Source organism: Hyposmocoma kahamanoa, unplaced genomic scaffold (genome assembly GCF_003589595.1).
Source record: "Hyposmocoma kahamanoa isolate Upper Pololo Valley unplaced genomic scaffold, ASM358959v1 100021, whole genome shotgun sequence".
In the NCBI taxonomy this organism is placed as follows: Eukaryota; Metazoa; Arthropoda; class Insecta; order Lepidoptera; family Cosmopterigidae; genus Hyposmocoma; species Hyposmocoma kahamanoa.
Window position 1 is genome coordinate 5,432,507 of NW_020653200.1, and position 18,455 is coordinate 5,450,961.

The window sequence follows — 18,455 nt, forward strand, 5'->3', positions numbered from 1 at the left end:
ATAAAATATACAAGTACCAAACACCCGCGACCATCGTCAATACAAATTAAGGTCTAACGTATTAACGATCTCCAACTTTGCAATGAACACGTGCATTGCAAGTGCACCGTTGCCAAATATCTTTGTCACTCTTCTTCACTGTCTATCATTGCAGTTTAGTGTAGTGATAAATTGTGATCGCAATGCCTCTTTGCAAGGCCGTAACACGAACCTACAGTTATTTTATTACAAATGGTTTTACTGTACGTTCTCAATGAAAATTTAGTCCTAACACGTGAAATGTTTATGCACCCGGACGCGCCGGCTCCATCACGGAATCACATCTTAGGAAGTATGCAGAACCTCCTCCTCCTCCTCCGATTTTGGGTTTTTTCACGTGTCAGCACATGAACAAACTCGGGGGAGAACACCGACTGATCCAAGATAGTACCCGGATAGCTATGCGATATTTTGAGGTTAGTCAGTATTACGTTTGGAAACTACTAAACTGTTCTGGCCAGCACCTGTACCACTTCCAAACAGTTCAAGTACTGGCATTGGCTGATTACGCGTTCCGAGTACTATTTTGAATTCCTTATTGCAAAATGTCAATACTAATATTTTGGGACTGATAAAGCCACATTTACTTTAATCGGATTATTTAGTCATAACGAACATTGATGGTGTCGATGCGGTATTAACCACACGTGACACGACCGTGACGCTTTTCGAAATCGATACACTTTTTGATTGATTGATTTTTGAATGTTTTGATTGATTATTTTGCCGCCAAAGGACTTCCGGCTTCTTTGCGCTTAGTGCGCTACCCGTTTTCATACTTTGTTTATTTTGGTACGATTTAAAAAAAAATAATAGTTATACGCTATTGATAATTTAAATTACTCTAAAATATTTCTTGAGTAGATAATAATAGGTTCGACGGATGCTAATGATTTCAAAATCACCCTGTATATTGGGAATAATAATAGCTTCAAAATACAATTTCTGTTCTTAATATGTATGGATAATTTCTAGGTTACCTTTTTCTACGTAATTTCGTGGCAATTTTTATTATTTAAGTATTCGAGTACATTATCGTGAAATATTAAATAATATTTCAGGATACTACTCTCGAATATTAAATAATATTTCATGATTACATTCTGGAATGTTTAAATAATAAAAATTGCCACCGAAGTTAGGTAGAGAAAACTAACCTGGAAGTGACTCTGCCAAGGTCAATTACATGTCCAATGTTTTTCGCAGACGACTGAACATTTATTTGTATTCTACCGAAAATTTAAATATTGATGTCATTTAGCACGTCAATAGCGATCATTCACCCCTTCATACCACTGTATACGATATTTGTGAACGATAACACTTCAATGTCCCCAGTAACGTGCGAAAGTGTTATTGTCAGTGTACTTTGGTAATAAGTCACCTTGACGTACATCTGTACAAGTCATCTGACTTCGGGAACTGTAAACTATTAAATACTTTGATAGTAATGAAACGTTATTTTCTCAAAGAATTATGTATATAGTTAATAATAATTTAAACGAAATACTAAGCAGAACCGTCATTTTGACATTTCAATCCTTTTCGCCAAATCTAAAAGTGATGTTTATCGTTTATATAACAAAATAAATTAATAAAAATCATCAACACCAAAATTGCAACGTTAGTATTTCCGAAAAATGCAAGCGTATTCCGACGTAAAGTGTTTGATAGGTGTAAAACAAAATGGCTGACAGGCCAGAAGCGTGTAAAGTAGATGAAAAGAAACGGATTTAAGTGATTTTTTATTATGGCTGTTAAATGAAAATACAAAATGTACCAAACATTTTCTATTTTTTAAACGGCATGTATTTCAATAATCATTTTATATTTGCAAAAGCAGCGGGCAAGAAAATCTAAACGATCATCTGTTTTAATTATTGATCCTCTTTCTCTGAGACATAAAATAAATTAAATCGCATAAAGTGTTTGATTTGTATAAATTGGGCCTCAAAACTAAGACAAATGAGCATTACAAATAAAATTTAGATACTTAGTTTTAAAACTAAGTAATTATTGATTATATATTTGTATACTAATATTATATTAATTATAATATATTAGACCTGAAAACATGTTCGGTAACGAAAGCAAATTCTGTATCTCGCCGGCCGATTCCGCGGTACGCTCGCTCGACTCCTGCTACTTTTGCATATGCTAACCTACTGAATGGAGGGTACAACCAAGAAATCAAGATTTATTAGATCAATATCGAAAAATATACTGGTTAATGACATCAATCGTTAAAAGAAAAGAGTGATGATAAAAAGGCATCAAATTATTTTTGAATACCAAATATTAATTTTGTATGCTTAAAGTAATAATCGCGATACCTTCAATGAAGTTCATTTATTGATCAACTAATATAGATGGAGCAATTAATATATATGTATATATCATAAAAAAGTGCACATTTACAATAGATAAATTATTTCTTTGAGGATTAAATAATATTATCCCTTTTTAAATTACGGAGTGAAATGAACTCAATTATAGTTGTCAGGCATTGATTTTTAAATATTAGTTTTAATTTGAAATGGTTTGCTGTCGTAACGTAATGCATATAATGTTTATTTTCATTAAACATGTATAGAATAAACGATAATATAATGATTTAATTAACTTCTAAAATATATTGTTACTGGGGATCGGTGATCAGTCGCTGTCGATTTGTGACTTCGGAATGAAAGTCTGGTCAATGACTGCTATTGACATGCTAAATGGCACAAACTATACCTAAAAAAAGTATTACACAGTATTCAATAAATTGTACTTTTTGCTTCGCGACAGAATTTTTAGACGTTTAATTATAGAACATTTCTTTGTTCATAATATTCATCCTTAATTAATTTTATTCTTTATTCGATTTGATAATGCACTCACTATTCGGCAATAAGTAATTGTTAGACATATTTGCATGCCATCAATGAGAACCTACTGTACATTATTCCGGCAAGTAAATATATTATTGATTGACATTGAAAAACATCATGACATTTTAGAATGTTTACTTAAACATAAACTTATTCTTGGAAAATGGTTTTCTATAATTTGACGATTGCAAAAATTAAATAATTTTCCGTTTTGCCGACGTTTGCTGCCGGCTGTAATAGAACGAATGTGCGAGCAGTAGATCGAGTACACAACCGTGTACCAGTTATTCTTCGAATCAAGACTAAGCTGTCTGATTTCTCTATCGAGCCTTATGTGCAGCTTTACCGTGAATAAACTTTGTGCAGTTTTACTTGCGCGAGTAAGACGCATCACACATAGTGCAATTTTGCCATACGATGTCCCGATCAGATTTACATAATCGGTTACTCGATTATTTTATTCGATGGTCAGTTACTAGGTAAGCACCTGCTATTGTGAATGATATCTGTTTTTAAACAATAAGAAATTGACGTTCCTACTAAGACGTGGTTATATAGAATAAACAGAAAACACGAATAAAATTCATTTTCAATAATTACTAATTTATAAACGTGTATTTTTGCATAAAAATCGATTCCTATAAATTGCTAAAATAACCTTGATAGGTAAATTAATTCAGAAATCAAGTTCGCGCAAATAAAACCGCATTACATCCTTCCGGTTCACCTTAGTAACGTTTACACGAGGTAGTGTTTCCCGTCCATATGTTCCGGTTAAACTGAGCAGGTAAAACTGCATAAATTTACTTGCGGTGAAACCCAACCATATATTTACACAAGCCTTTATTCGCACTTAAATAGGTGAATTCGCAATATCATTTTTTGCAACCCACTTTGATATGCACTCCATACAACCGTAGTTAATTAATTTGAGTCGATCTAGCTTGCTTATACCAATTTCCAATATAACTTTAGTTAAAATATATTGACGAATATATCGAAATTTCCATTAAATTCCAAATTTTTCTGTCTATATTCTCGACAGTTAATTAAGATGTACATGAATTAGACTTTTAGATTTTGTGCTTCCCGTGACCCAATACGTAAATATAGTCCGAAATCTATTTGATAATAAATTTTCTAATGTATTTTTTGTTCGTCTGTTACTAAATGAATTCGCGCTCATTCCTACGTCGCATTGTTTGGAAACAACAAATGAAGGAAGCTGGTCTTTCCAAAATTTCTTAGACATGATTTTATTGTTAACGTTGCATGGAATTTTGTTAAGAGCTTATTCACACGGTGTATTTTATAAGCGCCGACGACGCGCGTTTCACGAACGCTCGTTTACGGCGCCGTACAGACTAAAAATCAGCTTGTTGCGTTTGTATAGATAAGACTCGTGTGAGAAGCGCGCACGATGCTCATCTGTATCGCGTTTTACGCGTTTGAATCAATTCAAATGCGCGCAAACATCACGTTCCTAGCAAGAAACTTATATACTCCACTGCAGTAAACTTAGAATTTTATGTGGTTGCTTCATTTCAAAAACTAACTGATATTAACAAACAAAACTAAAACTATCTGCTAAGCGCGTATACACGCAGATGACGCGCCTTTACGGCGTCACTGAATTTATGAACGTGTGCGAAGGTTTACTCGCTGCGACTTTAACGTGTGTGAATCCCGTTTACGCGCGTCCTCAACGCGTATAAAATACGCCGTGCGCATAGGCTCTTAGATGTTACGAAATATAGGTAGATAAGTACTTATAGTTGCAGAGTTGCTGTATAGTCTGAATATGTATCGATAGACAGTGGCAGGCATATTTTTAGTGATAGAGTAAGCAAGATCTGGGAGTGTATGCTGGCAGCCGTACCGTGACGCAATGCGCACGAAGGGAGCGGTATCGTTGGCTTTTTGTCGAAAGTATACGATGAGACTATCTCGCCATTATCGTCGTTGTAATAATAGTATATCTATACCGATGCGTACAAACAAATCGACAAAATCACAATCTACATTGCATTATTTAGCGGGATAGTAATCATTGTTAAAAATTTTAGTTCATAATGCTATTTTTAAGTTAAAGATGTATGTCGACATTATGTAAGAACAGTTGTAAAATGATGGTGAGGGATTCATGAGAATCAAAAGTTTTGTATATTTAATATGTGGTTAAAATGTGAAGTCTTGGAATGTATCCGTTAGGCTGTCCTTATATGATTGCTGCATACTTTCGCTTTTGATTAGCATTGTTAACTCTGTATATACTTAGTTATGTATGTACCTAGTTAATATTTTAATTATAACACATTACGTTTAATTAATTCCATAGTGTGTACGCGCATTTGATTCTTATGGTTTATCAGTGATCACTTTATAAATTGTTGTTTTTATTAATTACATAATCAAAGGACATCTAAATGCGTACTGCACATAGTCATTCTGTAATGTAAAGATATGTTACTGTACCTATTTATCTGTGGATATTACAATAAACGGATAGTTAAATATTGGGGAGCAAAACTAAACTACATTATTATGACTAATATGTGAAGTGTTAATAATTGAAGGAAATTAATTAAACGTTGACTTTTAAAATTGATTTAGATTTGTTCCTCAATTTAAACGGCCATTGATACTGAAAGTTGTTTTATTTCTACCGTCGCCCCTAGCTAGAAAATATTTACAGAAAGAGTAATTTACTATTGAAATTTACGTCACTTAACTTAACCCGCCAAAAATATGAGAAGCAAGTATCAAACTGCAAAAAAAAGTAACCTAATGAAACCTGAGCCAAAACACTGTGTCTAACTTCGTTCAGAAGGAGCGAATCTCACAATGAAAATACATTTTTGAACGACTCTACTAAAGAGAGAAACCAATAGCAATTGAAAAGTTCTCGCACTACCACCGACTCTACTATAAACAAGAAAATTGAAAAACGAACGAAATTATCTCACCCAGAATGGTTGGTCACCACGGGGTCAGTAGACCGAAACACTCCAGCATCAAATGGCAATACAATACGCTATAATAAAATATACGTAGGGATATTTAATGTTAGATCCCTAGTAAGTGAAACAAGAATGACCGAACTAGAATACGCCTTATCAATCATACAATGGGATATCCTAGGTATCATTGAAGTTCGAAGGAAAAGATATATTATAATAGAACATATAAAGGAGTACCGACCATACTGTACGGAGAAACAAAAGCAGAAATGGTGCAATATTTCTTGTAAGAAACAAAGTTACATAAACATTACAGGATTTAATCGGAATAACAAAAAGAGTAGCATTTATAAACGTCAAAATTCAGAGTATTTACAATAGTTCAAACATATGCACCCATATCATCAACTGAAAAAGAAATAGAAGACTTTTACGAATCGGGAAACAATAGATAAAAGTATGCCAAGCCTTATATTTTTAAGAGACATAATGGCACGAATGAAGGTGAAAATCGAATAATGTGTTATGTTGAAAGTACTGTTATGGCAAAAGAAATGATAGAGGCGACAAATTTATAAATCTTCGTTATCAAAACAACCTCAAAATAAGAACGATGTTAAAAAATCACCACAGCTAAGATGGACTTGGTTAGCATCTGAAAATAAAACAAAAAACGAAATTGATTTAGTAGCAACGAGCACCTCGACATTAATCCAAACATATTTCAATTCAGTTTGCTAATCGCGTTCTCAGCAATTTCAAATTCTCTAGCGATCACCGCCTAGTCCGAGCAGCACGATAAATTACTAGGAGAACTCAAATGAGAACAAACTTTGTTTGAACAAACGTGAACAAACTTTAAAACCACAGAAATTTATGAATCATGAAAAATACAAAAAAGAACTTTCCAACAGTAAATATCATATTCCATCAAACAAATCAGTAGTGGAGTTTTTGAAATTTGAATAGCCAGATAAAAAGTAGCTGGTTCTAGTCGTAAAAAACTAGATTTAGTCGATCTACCGTTCAAAAGTTATAAGAGCGTTTAACTACTGTCCACGCTGGAATAAGCTTATTCCAGCGGTACCACTTCTGAATCTCGAACAACAACTAGCTTAGATCTGATTACATTTAAAAAGTCGTGATTTAGTCGATTCTACGCCGTTTTGAAGTTATTAAGGGGTTTTACTGTCCACGCTGGAATAAGCTACTCTGCCGGCACCATTTTTGAATCTCGAGAACCACAGCTCCTAGCTTAGATCTGATTGCACCCAGAAAAAGTCGAATTAGTCGGTTCTAGTCGCAAAATTTTAGAATTAGTCGCTCCTTTGTTTCGAGAATCAACCAGTAGAGCAGGCTGGGTTCATGTATAGCGACTGTACCGTTGATCACATACACACTGAAAATATTTCTACTCTAAAAAAATACATGGAATACAACTTCCCAGAGCGCTTTACAGATAACAGCAAAGCATTTGGCACAATATCACAATAGCATTTGGGAAGCTCTAAACGAAGGTTACATCAATCTTCTAAAGTTCATCTTTAAAAATAGTAGTTCAAAAATCATGTTAGAAAAACGTATCGTACATGGAATAAGTATTGGTCACTGAAAGAGATTTTCAAAGGCATTCTACCTATCAAACTAAAAACCAAAGCGATGGAAACGTGTCTATTCCCACGCCTAACTTCCACTTGTCAAACATGGCCTTTAACTGAGCAGAGCTTAGAATGAGTTAAAATATGTCAGAGAGGTTTAGAAAGAAGATATTGTGGCCTCAAATTAAAAGATAAAATAAACAACTTAATATGGAAGAAGACCTAAGCTAAAGAAGCTGCAAAAAGAATTCTTCAGTTAAAGTGGAAATGGGCTGGACACATCCAACGAGTTACGTACAAGTTATGGTCCAAAACTGTTACAAATTGGTAGCCAATACACCAATATAAAAGATGGTGTGATGATATCGTAAGAGTAGCAGGCATAGTAAGGAGTAGAGCCGTTAGAGACCGCGAAAAGTGGAAGGAGCTGGAGAAGTCTTTTACCGCTGAAAGCAGCGGTAAAAGCACGGTGGTATAATAAAACAAAAAGAACAGTGATAAAATAAATATCTAAAAAATTGTACTTTAGCTACTAAGTCTATCTACATACGACTTATTTAAAAAAAGTCTTTACTGTTACTGAAGGTCAGAAATAAAGCTTTTATTATTATTATTCCAGCGTCACCATAATTGAGTCCTTATTTGAAATTTGACTATTCAGGTGAAGTCATCATTTAGTCTGTTAGTCTCAAAAAAAGATTCAGTCTATATGTTGTCGAAGTTTCATAGTTAGAAGGTGTTTTAGGCTCAATTTACTTATTCCTAATTTAACTGTATTTTTTTGTGTTTATGTTACGCGATTATTCCAGTATTTGTGAACCGATTTTGATGATTCTTTTTTTTGTTGGAAATCAATATGGATCAAATTTAAATTTGAAGAAACTATTCCATCTCTAAGGGTGGCAAACTAGGGGATGGATCCGGCATCGCACACTTGCCGGGTATTCGATTTCAATAAAATTTATCAAAAAGATCTAATTTCACAAACTTTTGAGGTCGGTTTTTTTAATAAAAAAGTTATTATAAACATAGCGTAATAAACTTTATTTCAGTTGTGTGTTGTTCCCATCTAATCCACTCTAAAACATATCCCCTGATGTATCCGTTTTATACTATTTTCTATTCCGATCGGATCCATAGGGGATCCAGAATAAATATTAAATAATATTTTATTACCACCTCATACACTGGTATTTTGTTAGAATTCTGTGCATATTTTTAATCATAATTCTGTATATTAAGCCATTGATATGAGATTATTCCGTTGTTAGTTTAATAAATAATTTCATTACGTAAATAATTTGTTTATTGTCAATATCAAAATCTTATAGTCACCCGTGACCGTGGGACATGTAACGGGCCTGTAACTTTGGTTTGTTTGATAAAATATTATACGTGATTTATTATTCCTATTTTATTATTAATCATTGATGGTAATTACAATAAATTAAAACATATTATTTAGTACTGCAGTCTTATATTTGCTTGAGATTTTTTCATCAGAAGAAATATTGGATCCCAAACTGGAGGTACGGAGAAACCATCTTCCCTCTTGAAATTAGGATGGTTTTTCATTTCAACAGCCTCTCGCACCCTGGGTACATAACGGACTTCGTTTGCAAGGACCTGGAGCTTGTCGATTTTAATTTAGTGTGTAGGTTTATCCATGACATGCACGCAGACTGCAGACTTTTTACGCGGCGGCGTTTGACATCAGCTTTATGTTCTTTGACGCGGGTACAAATACTTCGCTTCGTTTGTCCAATATATGAGAGATCGCACTTGCAGTCAAGCTTGTGAACTCCTGCATCCTGTAAGGAGATGTTACATTTCACGGGTATCAGGAACTGAGAAATCATCCTCAGGGGTATGAAATAGATCTTGATATACGCACGTCTGAGGACTCTTGCACTGTTTTGTCTGTAACACCTCTCACATAAGGTAATAGGGCAGGTCTTCCTTGGTCAGTTGGCGGTTTCACACTCAACTAGTTTGCACGTAGAACTTGCTTTAGGTATATGATGAAGATCCTCGGCCAGATGATTACTGTCGCAGACGTCATGTGCTCTCTGAAATAAAGATTTGCCCATGGTGGCTAGTATGGTGATGAAAATAAACATGAAATACCTATCCGTACCTATTCTCTTCCACTCTCTGCATCGTTGTAACATAGACAAAAAGTATGTGGATATCCTCCGGGAGCTATACAAAAACGCAACACTCCAGGTCCGAATGCACAGACTTACCGATTTCGTCCTAATCCAACGAGTACACCTCGTCAAGGCGATCCTATCTCACCCAAGCTGTACACGACTGTGCTCGAGGACATCATGAAAACACTCGACTGGGACGAGATAGGAGGAAAACATCGATGGCCGCAATTTAACACATCTGCGCTTCGCTGACGCCTTGATCCTCCTAGCTGAAAGTATCAAATAGTTGCAAAGCATGCTCCAAGATCTGTACCAAATATCGATGAGGGTGGGCCTAAGGATGAGCATGACCAAAACCAAGGTTATGACCAACTTTGCGGGTCCTAAGCATTATAGGTAACTGCCCTATAGAGGTATTGAATGAATGCATCTATCTTGGTAATTGTCTATCCTTCGGCCCCGCTTCTTAGCTTAAAGAAATCACGAGACGAACTCAATTAGGATGGGTTGCCTTCAATAGGTTGGAAGATGTGTTCAAGTCTAGAATCCCTCAATGCCTGAAGAACAATGTGTTCAACCATGTGTACTACCTATACTTACATATGCTTCCGAGACATGGCCGCTCACGAAAGAATACGTACACAAGATTCAAGTAGTGGACGCAGGTACGAGGATAGCTAAGCATAAGTGGAGGTGGGCGGGACACTTTGCTAGAAGGAACGATGGAAGAGGGACGACAGCTGTTACTGAATGGTAGCCAAGAGACGCAAAAAGACCAAGAGGCAGACCACCCGCCCGATGGATTGATGATATTAAGGCCATAGTTGGAAACCACTGGATACGACTCGCATGCGACCGGAAAGAATGGCGCAATAGAGAGGAGGCCTATACTCAGCAGTGGGTGCAAATAGGCTGAAATGATGACCTATCCGTATGAGGTTTCTTCCGAAATACAGCATGGTCAAAGGTGTTGCTAGGATTTCTTTTGACTAAAATATATAAAGCACACAGTCAAGAGCACGTCGAGCTTGACACTTTGTACCGTTCTTATCCTAAGCCGCATAGAGTTGAATTTAAATCTTAAGTGTGAAGCTTGTCGTGCTCTTGACCCTGTACCACAATTATTTTGTTCTTTAGCAAACTGTATCTTGTGGTACAGGTTCAAGTATATTGACTACCGAGCCGGCAGCCTCTGCAGCCTTCGGGATGCTTCGGTAAGCTTTTACATTTGATGTAATGATTGATCTAAAGAGAGACTACGCGTATTTTTAGTATTAAACTTTGTAGAATAGCGATCTCTGACGGAAGAAATGAGAAGCGCCGAAATATGCGGCTGAATGTCGGTAAGTCGGGCTAATGGCTAGTCTAGGTTTTAAGATTGATCAACTTAAGTGGTTGTTTTACCCGGATTGATTTTAGTTACGCGGCAATAAAGGCTTATAGACCGAAGACGAAGGTCGCAAGTCCCCAAAGCAGACTGGCTTTCGGTCTTTGACGTGTGGCGACGAGTGACTAAAATCGATGGTGACGGTCTCCACTTCGTCTTGTAAAGATTTATAAAGTGAAAGTGTAATTTTCAGCATCGTAATATAAACGACAAGTAGTCTGTCGTTTTATATCTATAGTAGTATTTCGTATATGTATATACGAAATTTAAAAAAAATTAAGAATATTAATTGACTAACTCTCATGGCAGCCTTATTAATTTAATTGAGTAAGTAGATCACGATTTGAGAGTATTTATAATAGGGCAACGACAAGAACCCTGTCACCATGAAAACAACAAATTGATTTATTGTCAGTATTTCTTATAAATTGGTTTATCTGTAACTTCGATGGAAAACATCTGACACTTAATTATAGTATTCGCCAATTTTCCATTTTATATTAAAACATTTAGGTACGAATAAACTAATAATTCATAGTACCTACATTACAAATTGTAAATACCAATTTGTACAACCGTGTGAAGCCGTGTTTTCACTGGCAAGACGCGGCGAGGTAAGAATCAAAATTTGTAAAATTTCCCGTTCATTTTGGAAATTTTAAATTTTGTCGTACAATTTTCTCTCCTAGCGTAGCTTTCGTGGAAATGGTCTGGATTGACGAGGATGTGCAAGATGATAATTGAAATATTTGTTGCTTGATTAGTGTGATATTTAACTGTATTGCTGAGTATATAACGGAAATACGATTCGCGACGATCACACATGGTGTCACGCATACTCGTATGAGCTCGCGAACGCTATTAAAGGAGAGGTCACACCGCGAACGAAGCTAATTTAGTTAACTTAGCTCCCATAGCTACATGCAACAAAGTATGCGAGCTAAGCTAGCTGAGCTTAGTTTAGCTCACATAACTGCATGCAAAGCTAAGCTAAGGAAATATGGGGCCGTAGCGAAGTGCTGCTACTTGACGCTAGTCTTTTGTTTAAAGCCGTAGCTCTAGTGATTCATGGTAGGCGTACTTCATTATAGTATTTACGAAAATGAGCAATATTGACGAAGAATGTTCAGACGATGACTGACACATCTGACACATTCGATAAATTCTTCCATAACGACTTGCATATGCACTATACAGATGCGCGCGAGCTACTATGACAATGACAACAACACTGTGGACATATTCGGGAGTGAAGGGTGCCTTCGCTTAGGCCACATAGTTCAGTTAGTTCGCTTAGCTTAGTAAGTAAGTAAGTATGAAAATAAGCCGTGGGTACGTGAGAGAAGCTAACTTAGTTTAGATTCTCTTGTCAATGGCCTCTCCTTAATATTATAATAATATAATAGAAGTACCTACGTACGATTTAAGATATAAAAAAGATGAATTTCTGCAAATAATTGCAATGAGCCCCACAGTCGAATTTCTAAAGTTTATTAAATAATGTACCGTGTTGGTATTTCAATATTCTTATTTTATGAAACGTGTCTGTTGCTGTAGCTCCTGTAGCTTCTAGAACTATTCGAAATCTCGGCGCGATATTGCGTACGCTTGCGATAACTCTTAATATCAATAGCAAGCTCGCGATTGGTTTCAATGGAATTTGAGTTTAAATTAGGCCGGTGAGATTTTAATTCTCGTCTCTTCTCACCGGTTGAGAAGCACCTTTATTTTTTTTTTATTTTTTTTTTTTTATTGTGACTCGGCAAAATGACTGCACCGCGCCTGATGGAAAGTGCGAATACAGTCCAGAGATGAGAGTAACGGATGGAAAACACAAATATCTTCACTCCGTCACTATCATTTTGCCGGTCTGGCCAAATGCTTCTTCACACTACGTTTGAAGTGCCTGTAGTTAAAATTGAGACGTTTCCAATAAAAAACATTTTTAATTTTTATGCTAATTTCAAATTATCAAACTAACCGTCGCTGTAAACTGGCTATGTGGTAAGTAATTGGCTAAAATTGGGTAAAAATTCTAAACTAGCGTCAGATACAGATTTTTTACTCGGTAAGTAAATACGGTCTCTACAAGTTCTTTTTAAATTTTAATATGCTTGGCTTCATAGGAAAAACAATAAAAAGGAAAATGTATATGATGTTAATATTAATCTACCAGTGCACAAAAAGATGGCTCGGGTCCTAGTTCAATTCTTGATTGTTTACGAAGATAAGTAGAATATGTTTAATAAATCCAAATAGGTACTCGTAAAATGTGGCACTTAAAATCCCAATTTATATTATTTATAATATTATCTATAATTGAATAAGAAAATGTTGAAACGTTGAACAAATTTCGTCGTCCGTCGTATTGCTTGTTCGTAGTGTGTAAACTCTTAATTTAACTTCGAGCACGTGTTACCTCACATGTTGAATAGGTATGTCAATATGTTCACGGTGAATTGTAATTTATTACAATTAAATAAAATGAAAAATGCTCATTTAATTAACTAATATTGTAAAAATATATTTTTGCCAATGACTGCCTTATGAACAATTTCCTAAATTTTTAACTATAACCTAGATATAACAAGAATCCAATTCAGTGTCGTGGCAAATATATGAATGAAAAAGTATATATTATCACGTCACGCAACGCAGTGTTAACGTTACCGTGACTTAGTCAAGAGGCAAATTGACAGAACCTTAGATGTTCAGTGAAAAATATAAGTTACGATTGCTGACATACAAAATGTTTCCAAATGCGAAAAAGTATATAGTGTTTTTTTTTAAACGGGACAGTATGGGGAAATCCGAAACCGTGGAAGATACAAGGAAACTATTTTAGGAACCGTTAAGTCTTTTTTGTGAAAACAGTTTTGGCCTACTCAATTTTTTGGTCAAGCGTGAGTTGTCAATGAATGAATGAATGAATGAATAAAAATGATAAAATTTTTTTACTGTTGATCGACTCGGTTTCATGAAGGAATCATTTCACTGCATGCGACAAAAAAGATCTGGACAGCTGAAGTTAGTCAAATTTCATAAAATGTTTTTTATTAAAAATGAATAAACTTAACTAACATTTTTTATGCTGATAGACTCAGCTTCTTATAATAATGATTTTATTGTATCGGAAGAAAAGAATCGGGACAGCACAAGTTGGTCAAACTTCTGCTGTCTGAAGTGAAACTGACTCGACCAGCACAAAAAAATTTTGGTCAATAATTTTATTCATTTTTATGGACATCTCACGCTTGATCAAAAAATTTATGCCAAAATTGTTTGCACAAAAAAGACAGTATCCTTGTATCTTCTATGGTTTCGGAATCCCCTATACTGTCCAATTTATAAAACACTCTGTATTAAAATAAATAAAATAGAAGCACAAAGAATAAATTACAGTATTTCCTCCAAAATATTAAAGTTGGTTACCTCAAATTTCGCCAGCCCTTTGCAGCCTAAGGGAGCAAAGAATTAAAATGAGTTCATAGGTTTTTGAATGTGAGCTCCGATAGTTCGACCGACTTTGCTCAAAAAAACGTGACGATGACCATTTCCCGGGAGGCCACAGCTGACGGTTTTTACGTAGTAACGGCCGACGCCAGGCCACACTATGGTACGTACATACCCTGGCGGCCTATCGTATGAACTGTTGAATCCGTAAATGTTCTGCTTAAAGGTTCGTATTGGAGGATCGCCAACGTCATAGGATGCCGGTCCCGGTTCCTCCTTTCTCCGCTTACATGACGCCAAGTTATTCACTGCTATTCTATTTGTTGGTGGATTATCCATATTGGTCTTATTCATCTCGCCGAAATGCCCTTTCTTATATTTCTCCAAGCAACCAGGTAGAGCTATTGGCCAAGTCGTCGCACTGCATCTGTTTGAAGCGAAATGGTTATGGATCGAGTACTCGTCTCGTTGACCCGAAAACAACTCATATGGTCCTCGCCGTGATACTAATTTTTTGGGTTTATTCTCTATAGAATCTTTATCTATTATACGGTAAATATTAGGAGGTAGAGACCATTTCTGTGTAGTATCCTTGAAACGGCATGGCTCTTCTCTCTCAAAGGTGGGTCTAGTGGAATGTGGTCCATAAGAAACTTTGTAAGGGACGGCTTTGTAATACGTGCCTGGTCCAGGATATGAGAGCTTTGGTGGTTTGAATCGAGGAGTGCGCCCGAAGCCTACGTTTTTACAAGCTGGTTCGTATTTAACTTCATCTGGTACGTTAGTCCACGCTGGTCCTCCAATCGCCGATTGCCAGCGGCGTTGTTTCAATATATATTGGTTTCTGTAACCTAAGTTTTTCGACCAACTCTCTAGTTCTGTTTTACATTGCCAAGGTTCTTTTTTTATGGTCTTTGAGTTGCAGGTCATCTCAATGGGTTTGGGATGGTATAGGCATGGATCGCATCCTAGTGGCCTGGTAGAGTACAGGCCCGAAGGATCAAGTTTAGGATGTACAGGCGGTCTTGTGTCTCTTGGAACTTTTGAACCAAAAGCTAATGAAACAGGTTTCGCTACAATTGCCTTATCTTTTAAGTCTGGATACGCGAACGACTCTTGGCTTGCTATTATTTTTAAAATATCCTTTGTTGAAACTTCATTTGCTATTAGTTTGGCCACAAGTGTTTTGGAATTTAAAGAGTACCCGGAACTACTCACTTGTTTAGAAAGTTCCTTTGAGAGAATTCTCGTCTTTGACTTTTCTTTATTAAGGCTGCTTGAAGTTTTTGTAACCATTGTGTATTATAAAGTAAAGGCGCTCCACCGCATTCACCTGTAATTTAACAATCCAAGATTCGATTTCGAGCCTTAGAATAACAACGCATAGAAACCTAGTCCGCACACGCTTAGTGAGGCAAACTGTAGGGATCCAAATAGGCTTACACGAGCGGGCGGGCCGTCAGTGTTTAAGGTCAACTTGCACCGCGAACAGCTCAAGAGTTTTAGCTAAAAATGACGAAATGTGTGGTAAATGAGTGTAAAAACACGTCAGATAAACATAAAATAGACACTAACATCACATTCCATAAGGAAGTAACGCGTTTTAACTTGTATTTTTATGTAAATATTCACAAACAGAAAATTAATTTCGTTGCATCAAGATACGAAAATGTTGCAAAGTAACGGATTTCTTCCCCATTTTGCTATTCTGGTTCAAAATAATTATATTACATATTTTTTTGAGAATCTAAGGCAATGTCGCGATGGTTGCAGAATTTTTACAAATGTACATCGAGAACATTGTAGGGAATATATATTAGCTATTTTTACGGAATATATTTAGTATTTGCCTCCATTACTTTTATGTGAAAATCATTATTCTTGTTCATCATACAGGACTCATCTTAAAAAATTGTCTTTCCCAGACTCAAAAGTTCTTAACTAAACTTATTTCAGAGAACTAACACTGACTAAAAAAGTCATGTCAGTTCTCCAAAGTCGTGTATAAATAACTTTCAGGTTCTTTATAGTTATCATCTATTTTTCATGTGTTTATCCAAAGATAATATCAGGCTATTTATATATCCAAATTTCCATGAACTAAAATAAAATTCGATAGTCCCACTTAAACTCGCTTTTAGGTTTTTGTTCATATCTATAGGAATTAAATAAAAATTGGATAGTATTTATTAACTTAATGATGAGTTAAGCAAGATACAATTTCCCCACTTTTGAGGGAAATGATATTCCATGGCATCATTATTTGTACATTCGTGTGCGTGCCGACGAGCGTAAATACAAGTTGCTTACGGCTACATGAATTTGATTTTTGCCTCACTTGTGACAGTTAGTTTGATATGAAACTATAATTGTATACGTTATTATTAAGTTTCGAGCATTATATTACAATACTGCTTCCCTAATCGACGAGCATTCGCCTGTAATGTAACACCAAAGATTCGATTTCGAGGTACTCAAAGGCACTCGCACGCACTCGCAGGCACTCACAGGCGCTCGCACGCATTCGCAGGTACTCACAGGCATCCGCAAACACTCGCATGCACTCGCAGGCACTTACAGACGCTCGCACGCATTCGCACGTACGCGCGTACGTGCGAATGCATCCACAAACACTCGCAGGCACTCAAAATTTTTTAATCGACTCGACTACTTTTTAATTGACTATGACTTACATGTTTAGTTATATGCTGTTAGTGTAAGTTGTAATAAATAAATAAATAAATAAATAAATAAAAGCACTCTCAGGCACATTGAACTGTTACATTACAAGCGAATGCTCCCGGTGAGGGAGCACCCTAAGGAAATTTTATTAAAGTAAAATTGTGATTAACTAGTTGCCTTAGAGTAATAAGTCTTTCAATAAGTACGGAGGTAGGTACGTACTTATCTTTGTTAATTTGCTTAATTTGAACTATTTTATATCGGTTAACGTGCCTTTTTTTGCAAAACTGAATCTTGCGAGTTGGATGTTTGTTATATTGCGTATCTATGATCTTGTAATACTTGTCAACTAGACAGTTTGTCAATAAATATTCTTTACGATCTCTTTAGTCAGGTTCCTTCAAACGCGTAGTATAAGATTTTAGATGTCGGTATTATTATAAGACTATTTTTAGACTAGATAGAGTCGTCAATGTTATAATTATGGAAATTGGAAATAAAGTTGCGTAGTGCTCGTTAAGATAGTAAAACGTATCTATATTGTGAATATGTCTCAGGGTGACAGGCGTAGTGGCAGTGTCCCTTAGATCTTTGCTATTTAAAGCTTTAAAGCTCGTGAGTGGACAGACGTGTAGCTTACCGTCAGGCGCACGACTTGTTCGTCCCGTCACTTGATATTATATAAAAAAAAAAGAATAACAAGACCTTGTGTATTCATCAACGAGATTTTCATAACTGTCAAGTGTTTCGAAGTCCCTAGTGCCTATTGCTATAATAACGTTATTATTACATACTCTACACACGTATACCTAGGTACTAATTGATGGGTGACCTATCGATCCTCAAAAAAAAGACATGAACGGCATTGGCCATGCTTATAGCCATGTTGCTATAAAATAAAAGACGAAATAAAAGTATCATTGTTGTTATTGTTGAAGATGTTTTTTAGTATCTAAATGTCTGTAGTTTGGTGTGCCTGTATTCATGACTTCTTTTGCAGAGTAAATTTAAAAAGGTCTTTACATGAGTACCGTTTAGATAGGTATTCACAGGTGTATAAATGGAAAGAAAGTATAGATTATTTTATATGCAGATGAAGTACTAATCTTTGGTAAAGACCACACAGGTATTAAGAAAGTGAAAGAAAGTTTAAGTGACCGGTTTTGTGTGAAGGATGTATTCGGAACATTCGCATTGGAGCATTCGCTTCCTAAATCCTTCATACTAAATACTTATATAGGTTTCAACATCTCATCATACATTGTAATCACAAACAGAAAGAAAATAAAAACGTGTTTAAGGCAACATAA

At 35.7% G+C, this 18,455-nt stretch overlaps 1 protein-coding gene across 2 annotated transcripts in view; it reads right to left on the bottom strand.

The window, feature by feature from the left end:
- Positions 1–15,923, bottom strand: part of LOC113228199 (lymphocyte expansion molecule-like) — a 29,831-nt gene extending 13,908 nt beyond the window's left edge. Inside the window, exons 1-3 of one of the 2 annotated variants that reach the window (XR_003310280.1) lie at positions 15,907–15,923; positions 14,416–15,796; positions 13,720–13,812 (exon numbers count right to left, since the gene is read on the bottom strand). Coding sequence is in view for 1 of the 2 variants with exons in the window: in XM_026461451.1 (XP_026317236.1) it covers positions 14,639–15,759 (1,121 nt within the window). In the remaining variant the exon portion in view is untranslated. Of the gene's footprint in view, positions 1–13,719; positions 13,813–14,415; positions 15,797–15,906 lie in introns of those variants that run through there. The other variant, XM_026461451.1, reaches the window with a different exon arrangement.
- Between the last annotated feature and the right edge of the window lie 2,532 nt (positions 15,924–18,455).